The 24,340-nt window shown below is 44.9% G+C and overlaps 1 protein-coding gene across 1 annotated transcript in view; it reads right to left on the minus strand.

Annotated features, from left to right (window-relative positions):
* EPHX4 (epoxide hydrolase 4) overlaps positions 1-24,340 on the minus strand; it is a 194,561-nt gene that overhangs the window by 12,391 nt on the left and 157,830 nt on the right. The window contains exon 6 of the mRNA XM_063939898.1: positions 7,285-7,433. Coding sequence (XP_063795968.1) covers positions 7,285-7,433 — 149 coding nt within the window. The remainder of the gene's footprint in view (positions 1-7,284; positions 7,434-24,340) is intronic.

Here is a 24,340-nt window from a genome sequence, read left to right on the forward strand (position 1 = left end):
ATTTTTTCTCTGTATAGGTCTGATATAGTCATTTGACAGAGGAGAGGCTTTTGCTTTTGTTTGGAATATCTTTAACGTTATGGCTTCAGTGCTTTAGTAGATATATGGTAGTGGTGTGATGGTTCGGTAATCAGACTCTCTCTTTGGTGGGAAAGAATGGCAGGTTGCTACTTCAGGTACAAATTTGATTTGTTGAGCTACTATAGTCTTTTGAAGGTTTAGAGGAATGGAGAGATTCAATACAAATGGAATGGGTTATACCTCAAGTCTGTGGTCTGCCTTGTGGGGCACCATGTGATTAATTGGTCGTATTGTTCTTAATGGTGTGTTCTTAGTGCTGTTCGTTAGGCTTTGTGGGCTGATACAAAGCCTCTTTGTTCCTGTCTTCCCTCCCCAATTTTTTGGTGGTGCTGTTGTCGTTAGCTGTTTTTTTATGACAGGAAAGAATGGCAGGTCACCACTACGGGTGGATATTTGGTTAAGTTGTTTAGTTATAGTCTTTGGGCACGCACACTTATATTGACTTGTTCGTTGGACCACCCTGACAGGGACTGCGTTGTCACCCTACCAGGTGGATAGTCATGTTGGAAGGTTGAGTGGATACCTATTGTGGCAGGTGTTGATATTTTGGTCAGTGAGCACCTTTATTGTTATCCACCGGCAATGCATTTCATTAGCTGTGTAGAGAATTGTTGGAGTGTGCTGAAGCTGTCCGTCCTTTCTTTGCTACCATACTTTATTTAATTTAAGCATATCTGAATATTCTTAATGTATTTTAAATAAATAGCTAACAAATTTTATTCTGCCATATACATGTCTCCGAGTATTTATTTATATTATGGTTTACTTATGAATGTGTTAATTATATAGTTATATAGTTAATTATATATCACCCCTCAGATGATTGACGGTTTATGGCCTTCCATTCTTTGCTGCTACACATTTCCTTAATTGCTTTAAATAAAAAATAAATAGCTGACCATTATTAATGCCAAATCACTGTGTCGGAGTCTTACTTTTATTAATGTTATTTTAGTGTTAAATTTTTATTGTGTGGCTGGTGCAGCGGACACCCTTAAGTTGATAAGAGGTTTAATCCTATTAATGTTTACATTTTTTTTTTGTGCTATGCACCCTATTCAGTATTCAGTATGGTTTGCAAATTCTGCTGAAAAGCAGAATTTGCAATCTGTTCTTTCGCATGCTGGGGGCCGCCTATTGTAGGGCAAGGACGCCCAGCATGCTTCCCGCCGCCCACCAACTGCAACCATGCTCTAATTGCGATTGCACCGCAATTAGTGCATGGTCACAGAAACTAGGGCAGCCTCCTGCCGGCACAGCTTGTCTGCGACAGCAGGAGTCCCGCCACCATTTTTTTGATTGGAGGGGCTGTGTGTGACGACACGCAGCCGCCCTGAAAATGCTGCTGACATGCCCCCATTTCCCCCACGGTTGACCCAACGGTCAACGAACGCCCCCCCAAACGCGTCTGCCTGTCAATTAGGCAGAGGCATTCCCAGATAATGCGACCCAATCACATTAACTGCTCATGCATGCGCAGGATGGGACCTGTGACAGAGAAATTGCGAACATATCACATTTGCGATCCTATGTCCTCTGTAGATATGCAAAGCAAGGGGATGCAGCAGCTGCAGGTGGGTGTGGCTATCAGGTCACCTGGCACAGACACATGCTTGGGAGCCTGGACCAGTGGTGTGTTAGCCACCTCTACTTACATCTCTTCCTTCCATATTGTTGGGTATACTCTCACATTTTCATAAATTGTGTCTGTTTAAAAACCCACAGTCCTTAGTGACCTTACTGATATCTAACACTATTACACATGTTTAATAACATAATTTTACCAAGTTAGCTTAAGGGCTTTCTTCAAACTATTTTTTTTTTTTTAATTGTGTGAAGCACCACAATTACCACTACCAATAAAATACAATCCAGTCAAGGGCACTTTGTTTTAATAACAAAAGGCCTGAAGCCGTATCTCAGGTGTGCACCCTGCGCATGTTTCCGAGTCAGACATATGCATCTCTGTGGATCTGCGGGCAGATACGAGTTGCACACAGCTGAGCTACATCTCCTCTTGTGGCTATATGGGGGTCACTGGATGGCAACGGGGCATTTGCACACTGGGCCTAATTCATGTTTGTATACAATTTCTAGGTTACGGAACTACCAATCGTCGTAAATTAAGCTGCCACCCAGGAAAGAAGTTAATACGCCCACCGAAGCCATCGCAAAGTCCTCCACAGTTTTGTACTCATACACAGCACTGGAAAGGATCCAACATTCAGTATTCAATCAGTGGCCAAATCCGACAGGATTTGGTCGTTCTCGACAATGTCAATCCGACTTTTTAAAAAAAAGTTGGATTGTCATTGTCGGAAATGGGGCTAAAACCTGTCGGATTTGGCTGCGAATCCGAGAAAACACGTGGATCCACGGCTAATCTGCCGATGCACGTGTTTTCTGACAAGTCGGAATTGCCAACCTTGGGCTGCCTTGAAAAACGGCAGCCCAACTGAATAGGTCAGAACACTATCCGACCTACAAAAGTCAGAAACTGCCGTCTTTCCGACAAGACGGCAGTCCCGACTTGAATTGAATACTCCCCATAATCGCAGCTGAAGCAGATATGCACCTTAAAAATGGGCATGACATTCTGCCACTCCCACATTAACTACCCCAAGCAGTCCCTTCCTGCCAATCACTCTGCCTATAAAATGTCCCTGCGAGAGCGATTGCATAGGTGGCTTACACATACACAGTGCGGGTGCAGCACATGCGCAGTCTGCTGATCATTGCTCCATTGTGAAAACATCGGCATTGCGTACAAACACGAATTAAGCACATAGTGCCGTGGGGGGAATTGCCGCTATTCAGGGGTGACCATATTCAGAGATCCAGCTGATTATAGATGGATCCACTGTACCAAGTACAGGGCCTGTCCCAGTGCACGCTAGTAGTGGTGACAAGCGGAGGTATAGTGGCGGCGCAGCCGCATTGATGCAGCTGAAGACGGGGAGAGGTCAAAAACTATATTACAGCACACAATGCAGCCACTTGGCATGTGACTCTGAACTTTCCGTGTTGTATATGTTACTGCGTGTGTTGTGTATGTTATTGCAAGTGTTGTGTATTTTATTGCGTGGATTGTGTATGTTGTTTGATTCATTAGGTTCTCTTTATGTATATTTCTTAGATGAACACATATTTGTGTGGTATACAGTAAAGCACCACTGCAATCTCAAAGACTATTCCACTGGAATTCATGAAATATCCATCGGAGCTGACAACTTACTGCTCTGAGTATAGCTTTACCCATAACTATTTGCTTTATGCTGTAGGTGACCCTTTGTGTTAAACATTCATCTTCCTCATAAAGTGATATCAGGAAAACTACAGCTATTTTCATAAACATAATTGTACACCTATAAGAAATATTTGGTAGATCCAGATCAAATGAAAGTAAGATTTCTATATATAAAACAGTAGTGGTCTGTCTTAGCTCCATCAACCCCCAAAAGGCTGTCACTGCAGAGCAGGAATAAACCACAAGGAAGGGGTGACTGTCACAGCGCGTCAGAGCCCGGTTCCTACTTACTGTGGGTGGTCTGTGGCAGGGCTTGTGGTGAGGGATCCTCCTCGCTGGCCAGGTGTCCCTCTCCCTGTCTGCTCCAGGGTCCGACGGCAGCACTGATTAGAAAATCTCTGGATAAAGTGTAACTGGCCAACACTGTGCGCCTGCAAACCGCTTTCATGTATTATGGATGAGTAACATGCAGCCTTCCCCAGTGACCCTACGCCCATGACTATAGGACTACCTGGGGCAGTTATAAGGCTATGATGGACCTCAGGTAATCAAATTAGATATAAGGGGGATTCCATTTAACATTCATTGTTGCTGCGCACATCAAATGTTGATGCTGATGTTACAGGAGCTGAGCGATGTTTGCTACTGCACATGCAAATAAAAGGGTCTATTCATGTAGCAGAGAAAAGCCCTGTTTTGCGTTAAACAGGGCTTTTCTCTGCTTCGTGCTATTCATGGAGCAGGTTACAGTGGAGAAGTCCTCGGGTGGAATTCAATTGTTGTTGCCCTCCGATCTCCTGTCTAAAGTGACGGGAGATCGCAGGGGCGATATTCAATTGATATCCCCTATCGCGTTGATCGCACCCATTAGTGTTAGAGAGGCTAAACCCGACTAAACTAATGGGCACAATCAGGAAAAGTTTAGGCACCCAAACAGGTCACGTTTCCTCCATATTAGCTCGCTACCTCCTGGGGCTGTGAGCTGAAATGTCAGTGCTAGCAGCCATCTAGTGGCCTCTGGTGCTACCAACATTTGAATCTTGAAAAGCAGAGAAGCGAATACCATACACACAAATACACACCCACCCACACCAACCTAGTCAACAATATTCAGCATATTACAGCATTATTACTGGAGCAATGCTCCACTTTACATCAATACCCTTCCCAATATTACAGCACTACTCCTCAGCTCTTCCATATTAAAGCATTACACCATCTCCTCCACATTACAGTACTGCCTCCCAATACGATGGCAATACCACCATCACTACATAAAAGCAATGACACAATCATAATCTCACTACAGCATCACATTTGTCCCTCTACAGCAACACTTCATTGTTGAAAAGTTTGGTTAACACAGAAATCAGTCCCTGTATTGTAATATCTTCAGGGATACCCTGGACCTGGAGATTGTTTGGACGTCCTCTCTTGTCTAAGTCATTGATTCTTGGTAAAAATATCAACCGCTTTGCTTGAACATCGAATCCTTCCGATTATGGAGTTAATCAAGAGTGGCATTTTTACATTCCTCTGAGATTACCAATCTGGCCGCTAATTGGGTGATGTCAGTCTGTAGGGTAGCCACCACTTTGCGTACTGTCTCCTGAGCTTAAGGTCTAATATTTCCAAGACCTACAGTATTTAGAGGGAAATTTTTGTTGGGTTGGCAAAGACTGAAGGAGCTACTTGATAAATTACAAGTTAGGGGCCTCCATAGAAGCACTACTGGGGTCTACAAATTTGAGAAAATCCCAGAGACGGAAGAGCTACTGGGGAAGAAGGTTGAGAGGAAGTGTTCAGAGTTGCAGCAGAGGACACGGAAAACTTCAGAAACATATAAATCAGTGCTAAAAGATGACCTGATGGTTTGTGAAAGTCCATTTTATGGAAGCCTTATTTTTTGTTTAACCATCAAATACAAAGAGGATAGCAAATCCAGCAGCAAGGCCGAGGGCTGGAGTAATGGTATTGAGGTACATATAAGTGTACTCAAGAATACACATGCCATTGCTGGACACGTCTCTCCATAGAAACACAGGCCCTCATTCCGAGTTGATTGCTCGCTAGCTACTTTTTGCAGCCGCGCAAACGCATAGTCACCGCCTATGGGGAGTGTATTTTCGCTTTGCAAGTGTGCTAACGCGTGTGCAGCCGAGCGGAACGAAAAAGTTTTTTGCAGTTTCTGAGTAGCTCTGGACTTACTCAGCCCTTGCGATCACTACAATCTTTTTGGTCCCGGAATTGACGTCAGACACCCGCCCTGCAAACGCTTGGACACTCCTGTGCTTTTCCAAGCACTCCCTGAAAACGGTCAGTTGCCACCCACAAACGCCCTCTTTCTGTCAATCTCCTTGCGATCAGCTGTGCGAATGGATTCTTGTTAAATCCGTCGCCCAGCAACGATTCGCTTTGTACCCATACGACGCACGTGCACATTGCGGTGCATGCGCAGTAGTAACCTGTTTGCTGCGCTGCGAAAAACGGCAGCGAACGATCAACTCAGAATGACCCCCGCTGGCACTGGCTTTGTTAAGCCAGGAAGAGCATTAGCATTGTGGACAGTTCTAGGTGCTGCTGCATCAACAGAGGGTAAATCAGAGAATATGAAACCATTCAAATATACACAACAGCACCAAAGGGTGACAGAGAGAAGGAGGTGTACAGGCACATGAAGGGGGGAAGGTTGAGAGACCTTAATTTCTGCCAGTGTTGTAAAAGAGTCCCCTGTGTTGCTCAGAGTTCTCTTAAGCAGCAATGCAGAGATGCAAGTACAGAGGAGTGAGTTAACTAATATAACTGGAGTGAAATATTTGGGGAGGTACAAGGGTATCCCCAAAATCCGCAGACTGACTTACCACATATAAAGCACCCTTCAAATGGTTCTAATGGAGCTGCTGTGCATGTGTCACAACAGGAGAGAAATCACAACTCACCAAGACCCAGGGCCAGCAGGAAGCAACTTACAAGACAACTCGAGGTTCCACAACAGAGTCCCCGGATATGGAGTTCTCACACTCCCTGGAGCAATAACAAGCACGGCAACGTGGAGGGGCAACAGTGGGCGGGGGGAGGGGGGGGGTAGACACAGTTGCAGAGAGATGCCACAGGGTCCTGGCTGTTACATGCAGCATGTAAGTCTTGAAGACAACAGGGGTGCCGGAGATCGGAGATGAGCGATCAGTCAGGCACAGTGTGCAGGTACTGGCTCCCTTCCAGTTCAGTATGCAGCAAAAGTAATCACATGGAGCAACTTTACAGGAGAGTGGAGCAGCCTTCAAATATGGCCACCAGGCCACACACCCCATAACTATCCCTTAGTACAGTGTTGGGCAAACTTTTTTCCTGGCGTGCCATATTACATAAATTATTTTGAACAGGGGACCACAAATTTTTCTCTCAGTTACCCTCCCAGCATTAGGAAAGGGTTTTTTGCTAAGAAAATGTTATTCTAAGATACACTAATATTACAGTAATACAATTTTTAAATGATTTTACTCACTGTCAGGAGATGCTGCATTAATATGAAAAATGGAGTTGTGACTCGGATTGCATGATATGCCAGGCCAGAGCCCCCTCCTATCTTTGTATGCCAACCCAGAGCCCCCCATTGTATTTTTATATACCAGCCCAGAGCCCCCCCCCCCCCACCCACCCCCCACCCCTTGTGTCTATACACCAGCTCAGAGACCCACTCATGTTACTTACTTCACTGAAAATGTCCTCTCTAGTCTAGCCAACTCTCCTTTGGAATTTTTTTGGAGACTCACAAATTCCCTGGATAGAAGGCTCCCAGAAATAATTAAGATAATTATATGATTCGCAATGATTTGCGCAACTGGAGACCAGTTCCAGAGCAACATTGCTGCATATCTGGAAAACATTGGTAAGTATGCTACACACTGTACACATCCAAAACAGACAGACAAGTCATTTTTGTTTTTAAAGCTCACCTGAAGATATTGCGATAATGGTTTAAAGGACCACTTAGGGCTCCAGGTTGTGAAAATATATAAAGGTAAGCCTCCATGTCTTCATCTGTGAACCTGAAGCTGTGTTTTCTGATGCCAGTTGCATCACTGGTAAATAGATCTTTAAGGATCTAGGAAAGAAGTTAAAATGCAAACACAATATCAGATCGCACAGAAACACAATATTGCCTGAAATCTGTGTATATAACAGCTAACTTTATATGTGCAACTCTGATCTACACACTGTAGAGGCAGCCATTTTGTGTGCTAATTCAGTATTCATAAGAATTCATGCTATCAAGTAAGTGGGACCCACAGCCCCCGCTGGCTACACCTACGAGAGTAACAGAAGTCCATCATACTTAGGTGTAGATTTAAAGCTGCCAATAATCAGCGACTTTAAATGATGGATTTAAAACGGCAACAGAAATAAATGCTAAATGAGGCTGGTCTAGCATCTATTTCTGTTGCCACTTTAAATCCATTGGTCAAAGCCGGCAATCAGCATCACCTTTTACATACCACTGAATAGTGAACTAACCCTTAGGATCAGTTACTACTCAGGTAAATGCAGCCAAAACAATAGGCATATTCAATTAAGAAAATACCTGTTTAGCTAATGTGTGTGCAAGTGATTAGTGTTGCTAATTAGTGCCCATAAAATAGCAGTTACCTAAAAGGCACTATTAACGTTACTGGAGCAGATATCCTTCGGAGCATGTTGGTTATTCTTTGCTTTTTATAGAACTTTTTTTCTTTTCCCTGCATTCAGTGCACAGATTCCAGATGTGTTTATATTACTACAATAATATTAATGCATAAAATAAAAACAGTAAAACGATGTGATACGTAATTGTTCCAAATATATGTAGAAACTCCTGCAAATGATATCCCATAAACTAGCTATACAATTATATGTATGGTAATTCAACAACATTAAAGGAGTAGAAAAAATAAAAGAAAGAAGTGTGACTTATATGATAGCAAACATCTTTCAAAATGTGTTCTGTTTCGTTGTAAAAAGTATAGCAGTTGTCCTCTCAATCACTTCTTCTCTCTAAATTCCAACAATCTAACAAGGTGAAGCCCTTCCCTACCACTGTTACTTTAGACACGTCATAGGTGCCCAATGAGAAGTCTCAATGAAGAATAAAGGGGAACTTGGGATTCAATATGGATTTAGATTTAGGGAAAAAAATAGTCTAGCACTCTTACAACAGGCAAGAAAAAATTATTGGCGAGAGAAGGGTGTATGCCTAGCGTACGTTGAACATCTCAGATTTGTCAAAGATACCTATACTATTACAAAAAAAATCTACACGATTAGACCATTAAAGGACCAAAATCAAATGTTCAGCACTTTGAATCATCAAGGAGTGGTGATTCGATCATAACAAAGTGTCATGTGCAAATTAAATAACAGAGCGAGGACTGAGGTAGACTATACACCAACTCGTCATGAGACTGCTATGGTTTTCCCTTCCTTCTCCTCAAGTGAGGGAAAACCAAAATGAGATGTCTGATTTTTGTTAGTCATTCCCAGATCTCTACTGTTTATAGAGATTTCCATATGACCACTTAGTTACGTTCTCAACTGGGTCCTTTGCTATGCAGTTATGTGATACGTGTTCATGCATATCTCTCACTCCTGGAGGTCTTCTGTTATGGTAATACTGCCAAAAGGTCACCGGGCTCATCGAAAATGGCCTCTCCCATCCCACTTTAATACATCATTTTAATTATTCTACATATAGGATCTGAATTTGGTAATACAGACACCATGTTGTATGACCCTGCGACTTGCTCTTCAATAAACGTATAGTTTTTTAACAACGTTATTACTTTGGGCCTAATTCAGAGGTAGACGCAGAAGTGCCCACATCTGCATCTGCTGGCGGGTGCTCGTCTGTAACTTTATGCAAATGCCGTTACAAAGTCCTTCCCCTATGTTCAGCCATGCGTCCAAACGTGCAAGGAATGAAACACCCGCTTTAAGCGTCTGTACCAGTGGCAGATTTTACCTAGTAGGCTGCAGCCAGCCCCCCCAGTAAAATCCTTCTACCACCAGTGAGCCCTGAGTGATTGCAGGGCTTCCTATTGGAAGCATAATCTGCCAATCACATACAGGACTGTGATTGGCAGATAGGTCTTCCAATAGGAAACCTTTTAGCCAGTAGTAATGTGCTTCCAGGACTGCAGCATATGCAGTCCGTAGAAGCCGCTGAGGAGAATCTGGTGCCAACACACATGCGCACGTTCTACATGGCAGCCCTAATAATAAAAAATGCACTGACTTATATGGGCTGCATCCGCTGCAGCCGTTAGATGTCAGTGCATTTAAAAAATAAATAATAATAATAATAATAATAATAATAATAATGTTATTTATATAGTGCTCTTTCTCCAATAGGACTCAAGGCACTTAACAGATACATAGCATAATATAGTACAGAAACAATGAAGTACAGAACAGCTTATTATAAAATACAGAAGCATGTAGATACTAAAGGGACATTATGGAAATGCTTGAGAAAACAGGAAGGTCTTGAGTCTATTTTTGAAAGATTCTATAGTTGGGGTCTCTCGCACTGTGCGGGGAAGTGAGTTCCATAGAGTCGGAGCCGCATGACTAAAAGCTCGAACCCTAGATGAATTACGGGAGATTCTAGGTACTGCTAAAAGTCCTTCATATACAGATCGCAGTAATCGACTGGGGCAGTATGGAATCAGAAGCTGCTTCATGCAGGGACGTGCAGTGAGCTAAATGGCTCAGGAGCCACTGGCTAGCACCAGAGCCAGATTTACAAGCAATATATGAGCCAAAGAGTACATCTGGGCATTATACACAGGTGCAGTAGTATAAACTCCTGGAAATTTGGTTAGTTTTAATCAGAGATGAGTGTAAAAGTTAGGCAGGTGAGGCACTGCCTCACCTGCCATAGACTTTTACCCCAGAGCTTTGGCTATAAAAATTATTAGAATAATGCAAATAACATATTTCAAACATATTCTTTGTATTTTTCATATACTTTATACAGCCAAAACTCTGGCACAAACTTTAGTATGACAGGAAAAGCTCTGCCTCATCTGCCTCACCCCACGTCACTGGCTTCATTTACCTTGGTCCCTGGTCATGTAGTGCTTTGAAACTCAGTAAGCCAATCTTGAAGATGATTCACCATCTTACAGGCAGCCAGTGAAGGGAGTAGAGTTGGGTGTTATGTGGCTAGAACTGGGCTGGTAGCTGTGTTTTGCACCAGCTGTAAGTGGTGCAATTCTTTTGCTGGGAGACCAACATAGAGGGCATTACAGTAGTCTAATCAAGATGATACAAATGCATGTATGACTTTTGGCAGATCATCTGAGGGAATGAAGTGCTTGATTCTGGCTATGTTCCTCAGGTGAAAGAATGAGGATTTCATTGTGGCTTATATTTGATGTTTAAGTGTCAAGCTGCCATCCAGGACAACGCCAAGATTCTGGACATGATCAGTAGTTTGTAATTCTGAATCTCCAAGTGTAAGTCCAGTTGGTTGGCTATGCTGCAGTCTTGTCCTTTGATGTTGCGGTCATATCATCAGGACTTCTGTTTTGTCCGGGTTCAGTCGCAGCCAACTGGCACTCATCCACTCTGGAGCTCAGCTAGACAGCCATGTAGGGTTGCTATTGGGTTATCAGTGCCCAGAGCAAAGGACAAGTACAGTTGTGTATCATCTGCATAGCAGTGGTAGACCAGGCCATGACGCCTGATTATTTCACCCAGTGGGAGCATGTATACTGCAAAAAGCATGTGGGATAGTATAGAACTTTGTGGGACACCACATGGCAATGGCACTGATGATGATGAGTATACTCCAGACGATATTCTCTGTGACCTGCCTGTGAGAAATGATTTGAACCAGCTTAGGACTGTGCCATCCAGTCAACAAAAATGTATTAGTTGCTCAATCAGAAGCCCATGGTCCACGGTATCAAATGCTGCAGAGAGATCCAGAAGGATTAATATTGAACAGTCACCTCTGTCTCTTGCCATCAGAAGATCATTTAACGCACAACCAGGGCTGTTTCAGTGGTATGTCTTCTCCTGAATCCTGATTGGAATGGATCATAAATATCATGGGTTGTCAGGCAAGTTTCCAGTTGATTTGCAACCACTTTCTCAATAACCTTTCCTAGAAAAGGAAGGTTTGATACCAGTCTGTAGTTGGTCATGCAGGCTCTAAATTAGTTTTTTTAAGAAGAGATCTAAAATTGCTTCCTTTAGGGGTCCAGGGAAAATGCCTGTCTGCAAAGAGCATTGAACAATTTTTCAAGCAAAGACAGGACCAATTATATCCATACAACCTATTAGAAGCTTGGTTGAGGCAGGGTCCAGATCACAGGTGGTGGGACGCAAAATCCAAGCAATTTCAGCAATGTCCTTTACATCCACTGGTTCAAAGCTGGTCTATGAAGGCAGGTGGCTTATACTGGCAGGCTTTGTAGTTTGGCTCTTTTTTGATGGCACTGTGGAGATTCCAGCCTGGATGGGGGTTATTTTAGGCCTCCTTAGACATATGGACCTCTATGACTCCTCGCATCTAAAAAACTTCAGCAACAAATTATATCCATTTCTCAGTGCCACAACAAAATTATTCATGCATTCAAGTTTCTCTCACGTGGCTACTGCAGATGACATAACCCCAACCCTCTGACAGATCATGCAGGAGTTAATATAATGCTTGATTTCATTAAATCCCATCCTCAGTGCCATAGATGTCGTCTAAATTATTCACAACTTTTGAGTCAACTGACCTTTCAGGAGATTAAGCGTACAGTCACAGTCATTTTCCTAATTAACTCCTCCTAGGAGGTTGCATAGGAATTCATATGGGAAGCGCATAAGGCCACGATTAGAGGTTGGCTAAGTAGCAATGCTTACTTAGTACAAAAAAACCCATTGAGGCCCGAGAACTAATTTTCCTAGAAGGGCGGATTGCTTTTTTGCTGAAATAATTAAAACAAGACCCTTAGAAAGTCTTCTCACTCAGATGGACTCTTTAAAAGCCAAAACAACCAAATTCTCTCACAAAAACCCCCAAATAAATTGGTTAATATTTTTGTAAAAATAAGTCTGCAGCAATTTTATAACAAAGCAGATTGTATTTTGGCTAAAACAAGAGAGGACAATTCTATGGTACTTGATCGAATTCATTGCAAATACCGATGTCAGAATCCTGAATGGCGGCATAAGGCTGGCATCACAATCCTGACAGAGCTCAGGATCCCGGCGTCAAAATACTGATGCCTGGAATCCTGAAAGTTCTGTTAGTGTCCTGCCGCTGGGGGTGGGAGGTTAGGTTTAGGCATTAGAAGAGGGGTTAGGGCTAATGTGCAGGGACGGTAAGGGGATGGTTAGGTACCGGGGAGGGGGGAGGGGGGGTTAGGCACTTACAAGGGGAAGTTAGGGTTAGGTACCATGTGAGTAGGGTTAGGTTCAGGCAGTGTGGAAGGGAAGGTTCGGGTTATGCACCACCGGTGAGGTTTAAGATTAGGCACCGCTGGGGAGGGTAAAGGTTAGGCACCCACAAGGCAGGGTTAGGGTAATTTCTGGGGCGCTGTCGGGATTATGCCAGTATTGATGTGACCGGCGACATATCGGCCATCAATATAGTATACTGAATCCATAAGGAGAACTCAGAGTACTCATGTCAATGGGCTTTGATGTGACCTGGGCATTACAGTATATAGCTTCCTCAAAGCAATAGAATTGTATTTCAATAAAGCTTTGGCAGTAATGTCATCTGGTGGCATCAGCTGTCTCCCTAAAGGAGTCTTTACTCATTATTCATTGCTTGGTTATTGTCCTCAATTTACTTAGCCCCAGGTCCCCAGACTGTTATCATGTATCCTGCTTTCCTTTAACCTTGCTTCTCTTGACTACATCCCAACAGTGCTCTCACTAGTGTACTGATCATTTGTCCATATACTGAACGTTTACGGCGAGTGACCACTTTAACTTCTTTGTATCTTGAAGGCAATGCCATCTACCAAGGTTTGCTTATGAGTGACAATATTTCCTTCATGGTATCCTGCTTGCTATTAGGTGTACCAAGATTAAAACTCTTAATAACCACTATTACACCTCAATTTTCCCATCTCTCCCAGGTTCTTTCCATTTCCACTTGGCTTTCCAGCTGCTATGCAGCACTAAAATAAAATAATCTGACACATTGTAGCGGCTACCACTTAACAAACTTGCACCCTTTTAATGCAAGTGGTTAGTAACTGAATGTTACTGGATGGATTTTATGGCAAATCACTCATCAAAGACTCCCAACAAGGTGTGGAAGCCCTAGATAACATTCTTTTGATAAACTCTTTTTGACAACAGATTTCAGCTATCATGAAATCCATATGTGGATAAATACATCTCTATGATTTAGAAAGCACTTACTGTTTGTTTACAAGGACCCCACAACACCAATATAAATCTCTCCACCTGGCTGCTCATTATAAAGCTCTCTCTTTTTTTATGCCCACTCTTCTACTTTGTAAAACCAATCAACATATTATACAGCTTTTGGCATAGGCTACTGATCTGCTGTTATAGTTTTGGATTGATATTAATATGTACTCCCTAGTAACCTAATATACTGTTGATTATGCATATTGCTTCGTGTTGATAATTTAATAAATAACTTGTCTATGTATCAAGTAGACAAAAGAGTGGAGAAAACAATATTTACTCAAAGTCCCAACGTGTTTTGTCCTATTCTTTGGACTTCATCAAGAAGTTGGTGTCCCCTTGGTGAAGTCCAAAGAATAGGATGAAACTGTGACTAATTGGAATTAATGGACTAATTGGAACTGGGACTAATTGTGTACCCCTGAATCTCTCAGATGGACAGGGAAGCCTTATTTTTCTATATTTCCTCTACGTGTGCTACCTGCCTTTTTGCTGCTGCTGCTGCTATATATGTTAAATACTGTGTTTTTATATAGAAACTTGTTTCAATGGTTTTATATATGGGACCGTGCTGCCCCTAATTACTGGATCACTGTGTATTTTGCTTTCTATGCAGCTTTTACAGTACACACCATGTTCTGTTGTTTTTTTAATGTTTTTTTATCATATACCTCATTTATGGGCCGTAAGGCCAAAGACAAATAGAATGAGATAAGTCATTGGATCTTATGTGCTGTTGGGTCGTTCTCTTTATTGGAGCGCCGCACCTCTGTCCACGTAGAGTGGACACATTTCAATCAGCTGCATTTCAGTAACAACGACTCTCTGAATTTTGTTACAGCGCTGCTTCCTCGGTCATGTTTACATGGTTGTTATGGTGATGGCTGCACGTTGACCGGGTGACGTCATCAGCTGGACAGGCTTGTCCTTTTGTGATGACGTTTTTTCCGGATGTTCGTCCCCGGGACTCCGTGGACCTGCACATGTGGTGTGTTCTTGTTTGTATAAAGGTGAGCTTTTTTACATTTGTTTTGCTGCTTTTGAAAAAGGTTTGAATTAACCGAAACGTTAAGCTAAGTGTGGAGTGATCTCCATTCCTTTTACCTACAAGTCCGTGAGTGCCGCCTGATACCGAGTTTATATTTCTGCATCAAGCTGAGGAGGGCACCCGGCAGGTTGTATGTAATGCTGTTGTTGGAGTGCCGAATACTTCAATTGTATATTTCAAGTTTATTCGTTGGAGCATAACTTTGCATTAAGGCACCCACCCAGGACAATCTCTGCATCATTGTGCATCAATAGCAGTAGCATTTGGATTGTTGTTTTGCTGTTTTATTTCACTAATTGGTGGTGGATATGGAGGCATTACATGAAACAGTAGCTGGTTTTCATCAATCCACATTACCACAGGGTGAACAACTATCCCTTTCTGATATGGATGTGGAACGTATTCTTTTCAAAGATAAATTAACCACTGCTTGTGTTGCTGAGTCTTCTGAACAATTATATGCACAGCTTTTGAAATTGAAAAATCCGAGAGACTGACTTTCATCTGCATGGGGTTTCCCTCTCCGACTATTTTCGTGATAAAATGATACCAAGGGGTTTTCGCATCCGTAATACACCCACAATAGGGCGTTATAACCCTGACTTTTGTAGGAGACTGTTAGCGTCTCCTGCTCTGTGCTGCCACGTCGTCATGGCAACCGGGAGACAAGTGCTAGCGGAGTAACCTGAGCGTAGCTGATACTCCGGTTCGGGTCTTTTGCTGTGCAGTGGTTACAGGCTCTGTGCACGGCAGGGGATCCGGTGCTGGTTTTTGTGCTCACAGTCTGTGAGGTCTGAGTGGGGCGTGGACAGCACCTGCTATATAAACCCTCTTCTCAGGTTAGGCAGATGCTGCTGAATCTTTGTTGGTTAGTCAGTTCCTGAAAGCTAGCTAGTACTGTGTAAACTTTGTATTTGTTTGTTGCTTACTGCAAATAGGCCTTGGGATTTGGTATTACACTCTGCCAATCCAGACCTAGCAGTAAGACTGGAGTCAGTCATTTAACCTGCTGGGGTTCTTTTGCTACTCTGTGAACCTAGCAGGTTTGCGGCTGTATTCTCAGACTTGCCTGCCAAAATCCTTTCTCACTGTGCAAGGTGTTCAGGTGTCAGTTTAGTGGCAGTAAGCTGAACCAGTGCACTGCAAGTGAGGACTAGGATTGTGGAGACTCTCCTTGGGGGAAATTTACTAAGCTCCCGATTTTGACCGAGATGCCGTTTTTTCATCAAAGTGTCATCTCGGTAATTTGCTAAGCACTAATCACGGCAGTGATGAGGGCATTCGTAATTTTTTCCAAGTTCAGGTAAAAAATTACGAATGAATACACCATCGGTCAAAACGCGGCTGTTTAAGTATGAATCTCGGTCATTTACTAAGAAGTGCAAAGCAAAAAAACACAAAACACTGCCGTGAAAAATTACAACTCGTAAAAAAGTGCTAAAAAAAAACAGACCTGCTTTTTTTTTCCGTGATTTGATAGGCATGCAGGGATCCATGAGATCCGTGCATGTATATCAGTTGGAAGGGGTGGGAAAGTGCTTATTTTTACTAAAAAAATTGCGTGGGGTCCCCCCTCCTAAGCATAACCAGCCTCGGGCTCTTTGAGCCGATCCTGGTTGCAGAAATATGGGAAAAAAAATGACAGGGGTTCCCCCATATTTAAGCAACCAGCATCGGGCTCTGCGCCTGGTCCTGGTCCCAAAAATACGGGGGACAAAAAGAGTAGGGGTCCCCCGTATTTTTAAAACCAGCACCGGGCTCCACTAGCTGGACAGATAATGCCACAGCCGGGGGTCACTTTTATATAGTGCCCTGCGGCCGTGGCATCAAAAATCCAACTAGTCACCCCTGGCCGGGGTACCCTGGGGGAGTGGGGACCCCTTCAATCAAGGGGCCCCCCCCCTCAGCCACCCAAGGGCCAGGGGTGAAGCCCGAGGCTGTCCCCCCCCATCCAATGGGCTGCGGATGGGGAGGCTGATAGCCTTTGTTGTAAAAGAAAAGATATTGTTTTTAGTAGCAGTACTACAAGGCCCAGCAAGCCTCCCCCGCATGCTGGTACTTGGAGAACCACAAGTACCAGCATGCGACGGAAAAACGGGCCCGCTGGTACCTGTAGTACTACTACTAAAAAAATACCCAAAAAAAGACAAGACACACACACCGTGAAAGTATAATTTTATTACATACATACACACATACATACATACTTACCTTAAGTTCCCACGCAGGTCGGTCCTCTTCTCCAGTAGAATCCAAGGGGTACCTGTTGAAGAAATTATACTCACGAGATCCAGGGGTCCAGGCTCCTCGGGAAATCCAGGGGTAATCCACGTACTTGCATAAAATAAGAAAACGGAAAGCCGAGCCACGAACTGAAAGGGGCCCCATGTTTTCACATGGGACTCCTTTCCACGAATGCCAGAAACCCACTCTGACTGATGTCTAAGTGGGTTTCTTCAGCCAATCAGGGAGCGCCACGTTGTAGCACTCTCCTGATCAGCTGTGTGCTCTTGTCCTCACTGACAGGCAGCACACGGCAGTGTTACAATGTAGCGCCTATGCGCTACATTGTAACCAATGATGGGAACTTTCAGCTCAGCGGTGACGTCACTTTAGGTCAACCACAGGGCAGAAAGTTCCCATCATTGGTTACAATGTAGCGCATAGGCGCTACATTGTAACACTGCCGTGTGCTGCCTGTCAGTGAGGACAAGAGCACACAGCCGATCAGGAGAGTGCTACAACGTGGCACTCCCTGATTGGCTGAAGAAACCCACTTAGACATCAGTCAGAGTGGGTTTCTGGCATTCGTGGAAAGGAGTCCCATGTGAAAACATGGGGCCCCTTTCAGTTCGTGGCTCGGCTTTCCGTTTTCTTATTTTATGCAAGTACGTGGATTACCCCTGGATTTCCCGAGGAGCCTGGACCCCTGGATCTCGTGAGTATAATTTCTTCAACAGGTACCCCTTGGATTCTACTGGAGAAGAGGACCGACCTGCGTGTGAACATAAGGTAAGTATGTATGTATGTTTGTGTGGATGTATGTAATAAATCTTTACTTTCACGGTGTGTGTGTCTTGTCTTTTTTGGGGTATTTTTTTAGTAGTAGTACTACAGGTACCAGCGGGCCCGTTTTTCCGTCGCATGCTGGTACTTGTGGTTCTCCAAGTACCAGCATGCGGGGGAGGCTTGCTGGGCCTTGTAGTACTGCTACTAAAAACAATATCTTTTCTTTTACAACAAAGGCTATCAGCCTCCCCATCCGCAGCCCATTGGATGGGGGGGGACAGCCTCGGGCTTCACCCCTGGCCCTTGGGTGGCTGGGGGGGGGGGACCCCTTGATTGAAGGGGTCCCCACTCCCCCAGGGTACCCCGGCCAGGGGTGACTAGTTGGATTTTTGATGCCACGGCCGCAGGGCACTATATAAAAGTGACCCCCGGCTGTGGCATTATCTGTCCAGCTAGTGGAGCCCGGTGCTGGTTTTAAAAATACGGGGGACCCCTACTCTTTTTGTCCCCCGTATTTTTGGGACCAGGACCAGGCGCAGAGCCCGATGCTGGTTGCTTAAATATGGGGGAACCCCTGTCATTTTTCCCCCCATATTTTTGCAACCAGGATCGGCTCAAAGAGCCCGAGGCTGGTTATGCTTAGGAGGGGGGACCCCACGCATTTTTTTTAATTATTTTACAGTGTTTAATTAAAAAAATAAAATAAAATAAACCCCAGCACGGATCACACAGATCCGGCCGAGATTGATTGTAAAAAAAGTCGGCAGTGTTTTGCTAATCACTGCCGTAAAAATAGGTAAAAAACCACGAATGACATCGACATCGGAAGAAAAGAAAAACCCGAATACGACAGCTTAGTAAATCCATCGTAATCAATTCAAAAAGTTGCAGTTTTACACTGTCGATGTCATTCGTGATTGAACTTTGACCTTTTTTCGGAAATTACGAATCTTAGTAAATTTACCCCCTTGTGTCTATTATTCCATCTCTGACCAAGGAGTTTACTGCCACACCCGTTGGTAACCCTTTAGGGTTTTGCTGTTGCCCTTAGCAACAGCATTTCGGGTTCTCTACGTATTAAATCACAACATCTCGCTTCTTTCCATCTGAGCATTCCTAATACTAGGGAGACACCCAGTTTCTTAGCCTTTGGGCTTCTCTGTTCACTTTGTGTTTATTTTGTTACCCTATCACCTTCTATGTATGTAATGTCATATTCCCCAGTCTGTCTGTGAGATCATTTGTTTTGCATCCCTCTCCGTTCAGACACCAGTACATTCCTGCTGGCACTGGTGTGCATAACATATTCAGCAGCCTAATACTCCTGTTGAAATTTTGTGGGAATATGGAGCATACCCCTCAAAATACTTTGCAACAGGTGGTCGATCAGGTGCAGGTCCTGACTCGACAATTTAATGATTTGTCCATTAAAATGCACACCTCGCAGGCCGCTGGTGGAGCTCCCGCAGCAGCAGTGCCTTCAGGGGTTAAGAAGCCGAAAGTAAATCTCCCGGATCGTTTTTCTGGAGATCGCTCGCAGTTCTTTTGTTTCAAGGAGAGCTGCAAGCTATATTTCCAGCTTAGGCCTCAGTCTTCTGGGTCGGAGATTCAGCGGGTGGGCATAGTGATTTCCTTGCTACAAGGAGACCCACAGGTCTGGGCATATGGGTTGCAGCCTGACTGTCCGTCGCTTAAAAGTGTTGATGCTTTTTTTACGGCACTGGGCATGTTGTATGATGACCCTGACAAGACGGCCTCAGCCGAGGCTCAGATTTCGATCCTTAAGCAAGGGCGAAGGCCAGTTGAGGTTTATTGTACGGAGTTTCGGAGGTTGGCCCATGATACACAGTGGAATGACCCAGCCCTGAGACACCAGTACCGAAGAGGTCTTTCTAACCAGTTAAAAGACCAACTGGTACAATATCCCTTGCCTGATAGCTTGGATCAGCTCATGCAGTTATCCATTCGGGTGGATAGACGGCTGAGAGAGCGCAGGCTTGAAAGGGAGACCGAGGTTTCCTTCTTTCCAAAGGGAACCTCAGACTCTGAGGAATTTTCCGAGGAGCCTATGCAGATTGGGGCTACCCGCCTCTCCTCGCGTGAGAAGACACGGAGGAGACAGCAGGGGTTATGTTTGTACTGTGGGAATAAAGGTCATGTGGTAGTATCATGCCCAGAAAAGCCGGAAAACTTCAGGGCCTGAGGGTGATGGGAAATATCCTGTCAGGCCAGAAGTCAGAATTTCCCAAGAAGACTTTTATCATTCCGGTGACCTTGAAGATCCTCGGTCAAACTGTCAAGACTGAGGCCTTTGTGGACAGTGGGGCCGACGGGGTTTTTATGGACCGCCAATTCGCCCTGAAACACTCTGTTCCCTTAGTACCCTTGGCATCGGAGATTGAGATTTGTGGGTTAAACGGGGAACCATTATCCCAGGGTAAAATTACCTCTTGCACTAGCCAGATTTCTTTGTTTATTGGAGCCACACACTCTGAAAAATTGTCCTTTTATGTGACTGTCTGTACTTTTGCCCCATTGGTGTTGGGGTTACCCTGGTTAAGGGACCACAATCCTCAATTTGACTGGGTCTCTGGGGAGATTCTTAGTTGGGGTACTGATTGTTTCAGGAGTTGCTTGAGCCTTCCAGTCAGGCTTTCGCAGCTAAGTTTGCCAGGATTGCCAGGATGTTATGCAGATTTTGCGGACGTGTTCTCCAAAAGAGTTGCAGAGGTACTACCTCCCCATCGCCCCTATGACTGTGCCATTGATTTGTTGCCGAATGCTAAGCTTCCCAAGAGCAGGTTGTACTCCCTGTCACGTCCTGAGACTCAGGCTATGGCAGAGTACATTTTGGAGAACCTGGCTAAGGGATTTATCAGACCTTCACAGTCACCAGTTGGGTCGGGGTTCTTCTTCGTAGGTAAAAAGGACGGTTCATTGCGACCCTGCATCGACTTCAGGGAATTGAACCGTATCAAGATTAAAAACTCATACCCACTGCCTCTCATTTCGGTCTTGTTTGACCAGCTTCGTACTGCCACCATTTTTTCTAAGATTGACCTACGCGGTGCGTACAATCTAATCCGAATAAGAGAGGGGGATGAATGGAAGACTGCCTTTAATACCCACTCAGGGCATTATGAATATTTGGTGATGCCTTTTGGGCTCTGTAATGCCCCGGCAGTCTTCCAGGACTTCATGAACGATGTGCTCAGGGAATATTTGGATCGATTCTTAGTTGTATACTTAGATGACATCCTAATCTTCTCCCATTCCCTGGAGGAACATCGGAAGCATGTACGCTTAGTCCTCCAGAAACTCAGAGACCACCGGCTTGGGGCGAAGCTGGAGAAGTGCGAATTTGAAGTTCAGCAAATCGCATTTCTAGGATATATTATCTCTCCAGAAGGTTTCCAAATGGAGGGTTCCAAGGTACAGGCAGTCCTGGATTGGGTGCAGCCCACTAGTTTGAAGGCGCTTCAGCGTTTTCTGGGCTTTGCGAATTTTTATAGACGATTTATCGCTGGATTTTCATCTATAGTGGCGCCCTTGGTGGCACTCACTAAGAAAGGGGCGGATGTTGCTCACTGGTCTTGTGAGGCCAAAGCGGCTTTTGCCCGTCTCAAAAGGGCATTTGTCTCGGCCAAGGTGCTGTGACACCCAGATCCAGAGCGTCCTTTTGTGGTGGAGGTGGATGCCTCTGAGATGGGTATTGGGGCAGTGCTCTCTCAGATGGGGGTGTCTGATAATCGCCTTCATCCCTGTGCTTACTTTTCCCGTAAATTTTCGCCTGCCGAGATGAATTATGACGTGGGTAACCGGGAATTGTTGGCTATTAAGGATGCACTCGAGGAGTGGAGACACTGGCTTGAGGGGGCTAAGTTTGTGGTCTCAATTCTCACCGACCATAAGAATTTGGCATATTTAGAGTCAGCGAAGCGCCTCAATGCCAGGCAGGCACGATGGGCTTTGTTTTTTGCTCGCTTTAATTTTTTGATAACATATCGCCCTGGGTCAAAAAACATCAAGGCTGATGCGCTCTCGCAGAGTTTTGCTCCAATCCAGGAGACCACAGAGGAGCCATTGCCCATTGTGTCCCCATCATGTATTAAAGTGGGCATTACCCAGGACCTCTTGTCATTAGTCCTTAGAGCACAGGAGCAGGCTCCTCCAGACCTTCCGGTAGGTCTTTTGTTTGTGCCTCCTAGGTTAAGACAGCGAGTGTTCCTGGAATTCCATGCCAAGAAGTCGGCAGGTCACCCGGGTATTGCCAGAACTCGGGAGTTGCTATCTAGGGCGGTGTGGTGGCCCTCGGTGGCTAGGGATGTGGATCAGTGGGTTCGGGCATGTGACATCTGTGCCCGAAATAAGACTCCTAGAGGGATTCCTGTTGGCCCATTACATCCACTCTCTATTCCATCTAAGCCATGGACCCACATTTCAATGGATTTTGTGGTGGACTTGCCCAAATCCTCGGGGATGACAGCCATCTGGGTTGTCGTTGACAGGTTTTCGAAGATGGCGCACTTCGTTCCATTGGTTGGGCTGCCATCGGCCAGACGCCTGTCTGAATTATTTATGCTGCATGTTGTGCGCCTCCACGGGTTGCCACTTGATGTGGTCTCTGACCGCGGATCCCAGTTTGTGGCCAAATTCTGGAGGGCATTTTGTTCCGATCTCCAGATTTCTGTCAGCTTGTCGTCAGGCTACCATCCGCAGTCTAATGGGCAGACTGAAAGGGTGAACCAGTCCTTGGAGCAGTTCCTCAGGTGTTATGTCTCCAAGTGTCAGACTGACTGGGTTGCTCATCTGTCCATGGCGGAGTTTGCCTATAACAACGCGGCTCACTCTGCTACAGGGATCTCTCCCTTCTTTTGTGTGTATGGGCATCATCCTAAGGCCAATTCTTTTGACCCCCAGGACTCCACGCCTGGTGGTTCCTCTGTGGTTTCGGTCCTTAGAGGTATTTGGAGGAAAGTGAAGAAAGCCCTTGTGTATGTGTCATTAGTGACCAAAAGGGTTTTTGATAAGCGGAAAAGACCCTGCAGCTTCAAATTAGGAGACTTCGTCTGGTTGTCTACCAAGAATTTGAAGTTGAGACAACCATCTCATAAGTTAGGCCCCCGGTTCATCGGTCCTTATAAGATCACTAGGGTTATCAATCCGGTGGCATTTCAGTTAGATCTACCCCGTTCTTTGGGTATCAATAAAACATTTCATTGTTCCCTTTTAAAACGGGCGATTAGTAATCCTTCTTCCAATGGAAGACCTTCCCCTCTTCTGATACGTGGCCAGAGGGAGTTTGTTGTTGAAAGGATTCTTGACTCCAAGATGGTTCGGGGTCGGCTGTCATTTTTGGTGCACTGGAAGGGATATGGCCCGGAGGAGCGGTCGTGGGTGCGCAGTTGTGATCTTCATGCCCCCAGACTGTTACGCTCTTTCTTCTCGCAGTTCCCCGATAAACCCGGTGGTAGGGGTTCTTTGACCCCTCGTCAGAGGGGGGTACTGTTAGGGTCTCCTGCTCTGTGCTGCCACATCGTCATGGCAACCGGGAGACAAGTGCTAGCAGAGTAACCTGAGCATAGCTGATACTCCGGTTCGGGTCTTTTGCTGTGCAGTAGTTACAGGCTCTGTGCACGGCAGGGGATCCGGTGCTGGTTTTTGTGCTCACAGTCTGTGAGGTCTGAGTGGGGCGTGGACAGCACCTGCTATATAAACCCTCTTCTCGGGTTAGGCAGATGCTGCTGAATCTTTGTTGGTTAGTCAGTTCCTAAAAGCTAGCTAGTACTGTGTAAACTTTGTATTTGTTTGTTGCTTACTGCAAATAGGCCTTGGGATTTGGTATTACACTCTGCCAATCCAGACCTAGCAGTAAGACTGGAGTCAGTCGTTTAACCTGCTGGGGTTCTTTTGCTACTCTGTGAACCTAGCAGGTTTGCGGCTGTATTCTCAGACTTGCCTGCCAAAATCCTTTCTCACTGTGCAAGGTGTTCAGGTGTCAGTTTAGTGGCAGTAAGCTGAACCAGTGCACTGCAAGTGAAGACTAGGATTGTGGAGACTCTCCTTGTGTCTATTATTCCATCTCTGACCAAGGAGTTTACTGCCACACCCGTTGGTAACCCTTTAGGGTTTTGCTGTTGCCCTTAGCAACAGTATTTCGGGTTCTCTACGTATTAAATCACAACATCTCGCTTCTTTCCATCTGAGCATTCCTAATACTAGGGAGACACCCAGTTTCTTAGCCTTTGGGCTTCTCTGTTCACTTTGTGTTTATTTTGTTACCCTATCACCTTCTATGTATGTAATGTCATATTCCCCAGTCTGGCTGTGAGTTCATTTGTTTTGCATCCCTCTCCGTTCAGACACCAGTACATTCCTGCTGGCACTGGTGTGCATAACAGAGACGGGCTGCAGTTCTTAATAAAGCATCTTTCGATCTCATCCTGTTGGTTATAGAGGAGGCAACACGCGAGATGGAATCAGTCCGGCTCAGAATCAGGGCTTTTGAGCAAGAGTGCCTCCCTAAACTTACC

Source organism: Pseudophryne corroboree, chromosome 9 (assembly GCF_028390025.1).
Source record: "Pseudophryne corroboree isolate aPseCor3 chromosome 9, aPseCor3.hap2, whole genome shotgun sequence".
NCBI classification, from domain to species: domain Eukaryota; kingdom Metazoa; phylum Chordata; class Amphibia; order Anura; family Myobatrachidae; genus Pseudophryne; species Pseudophryne corroboree.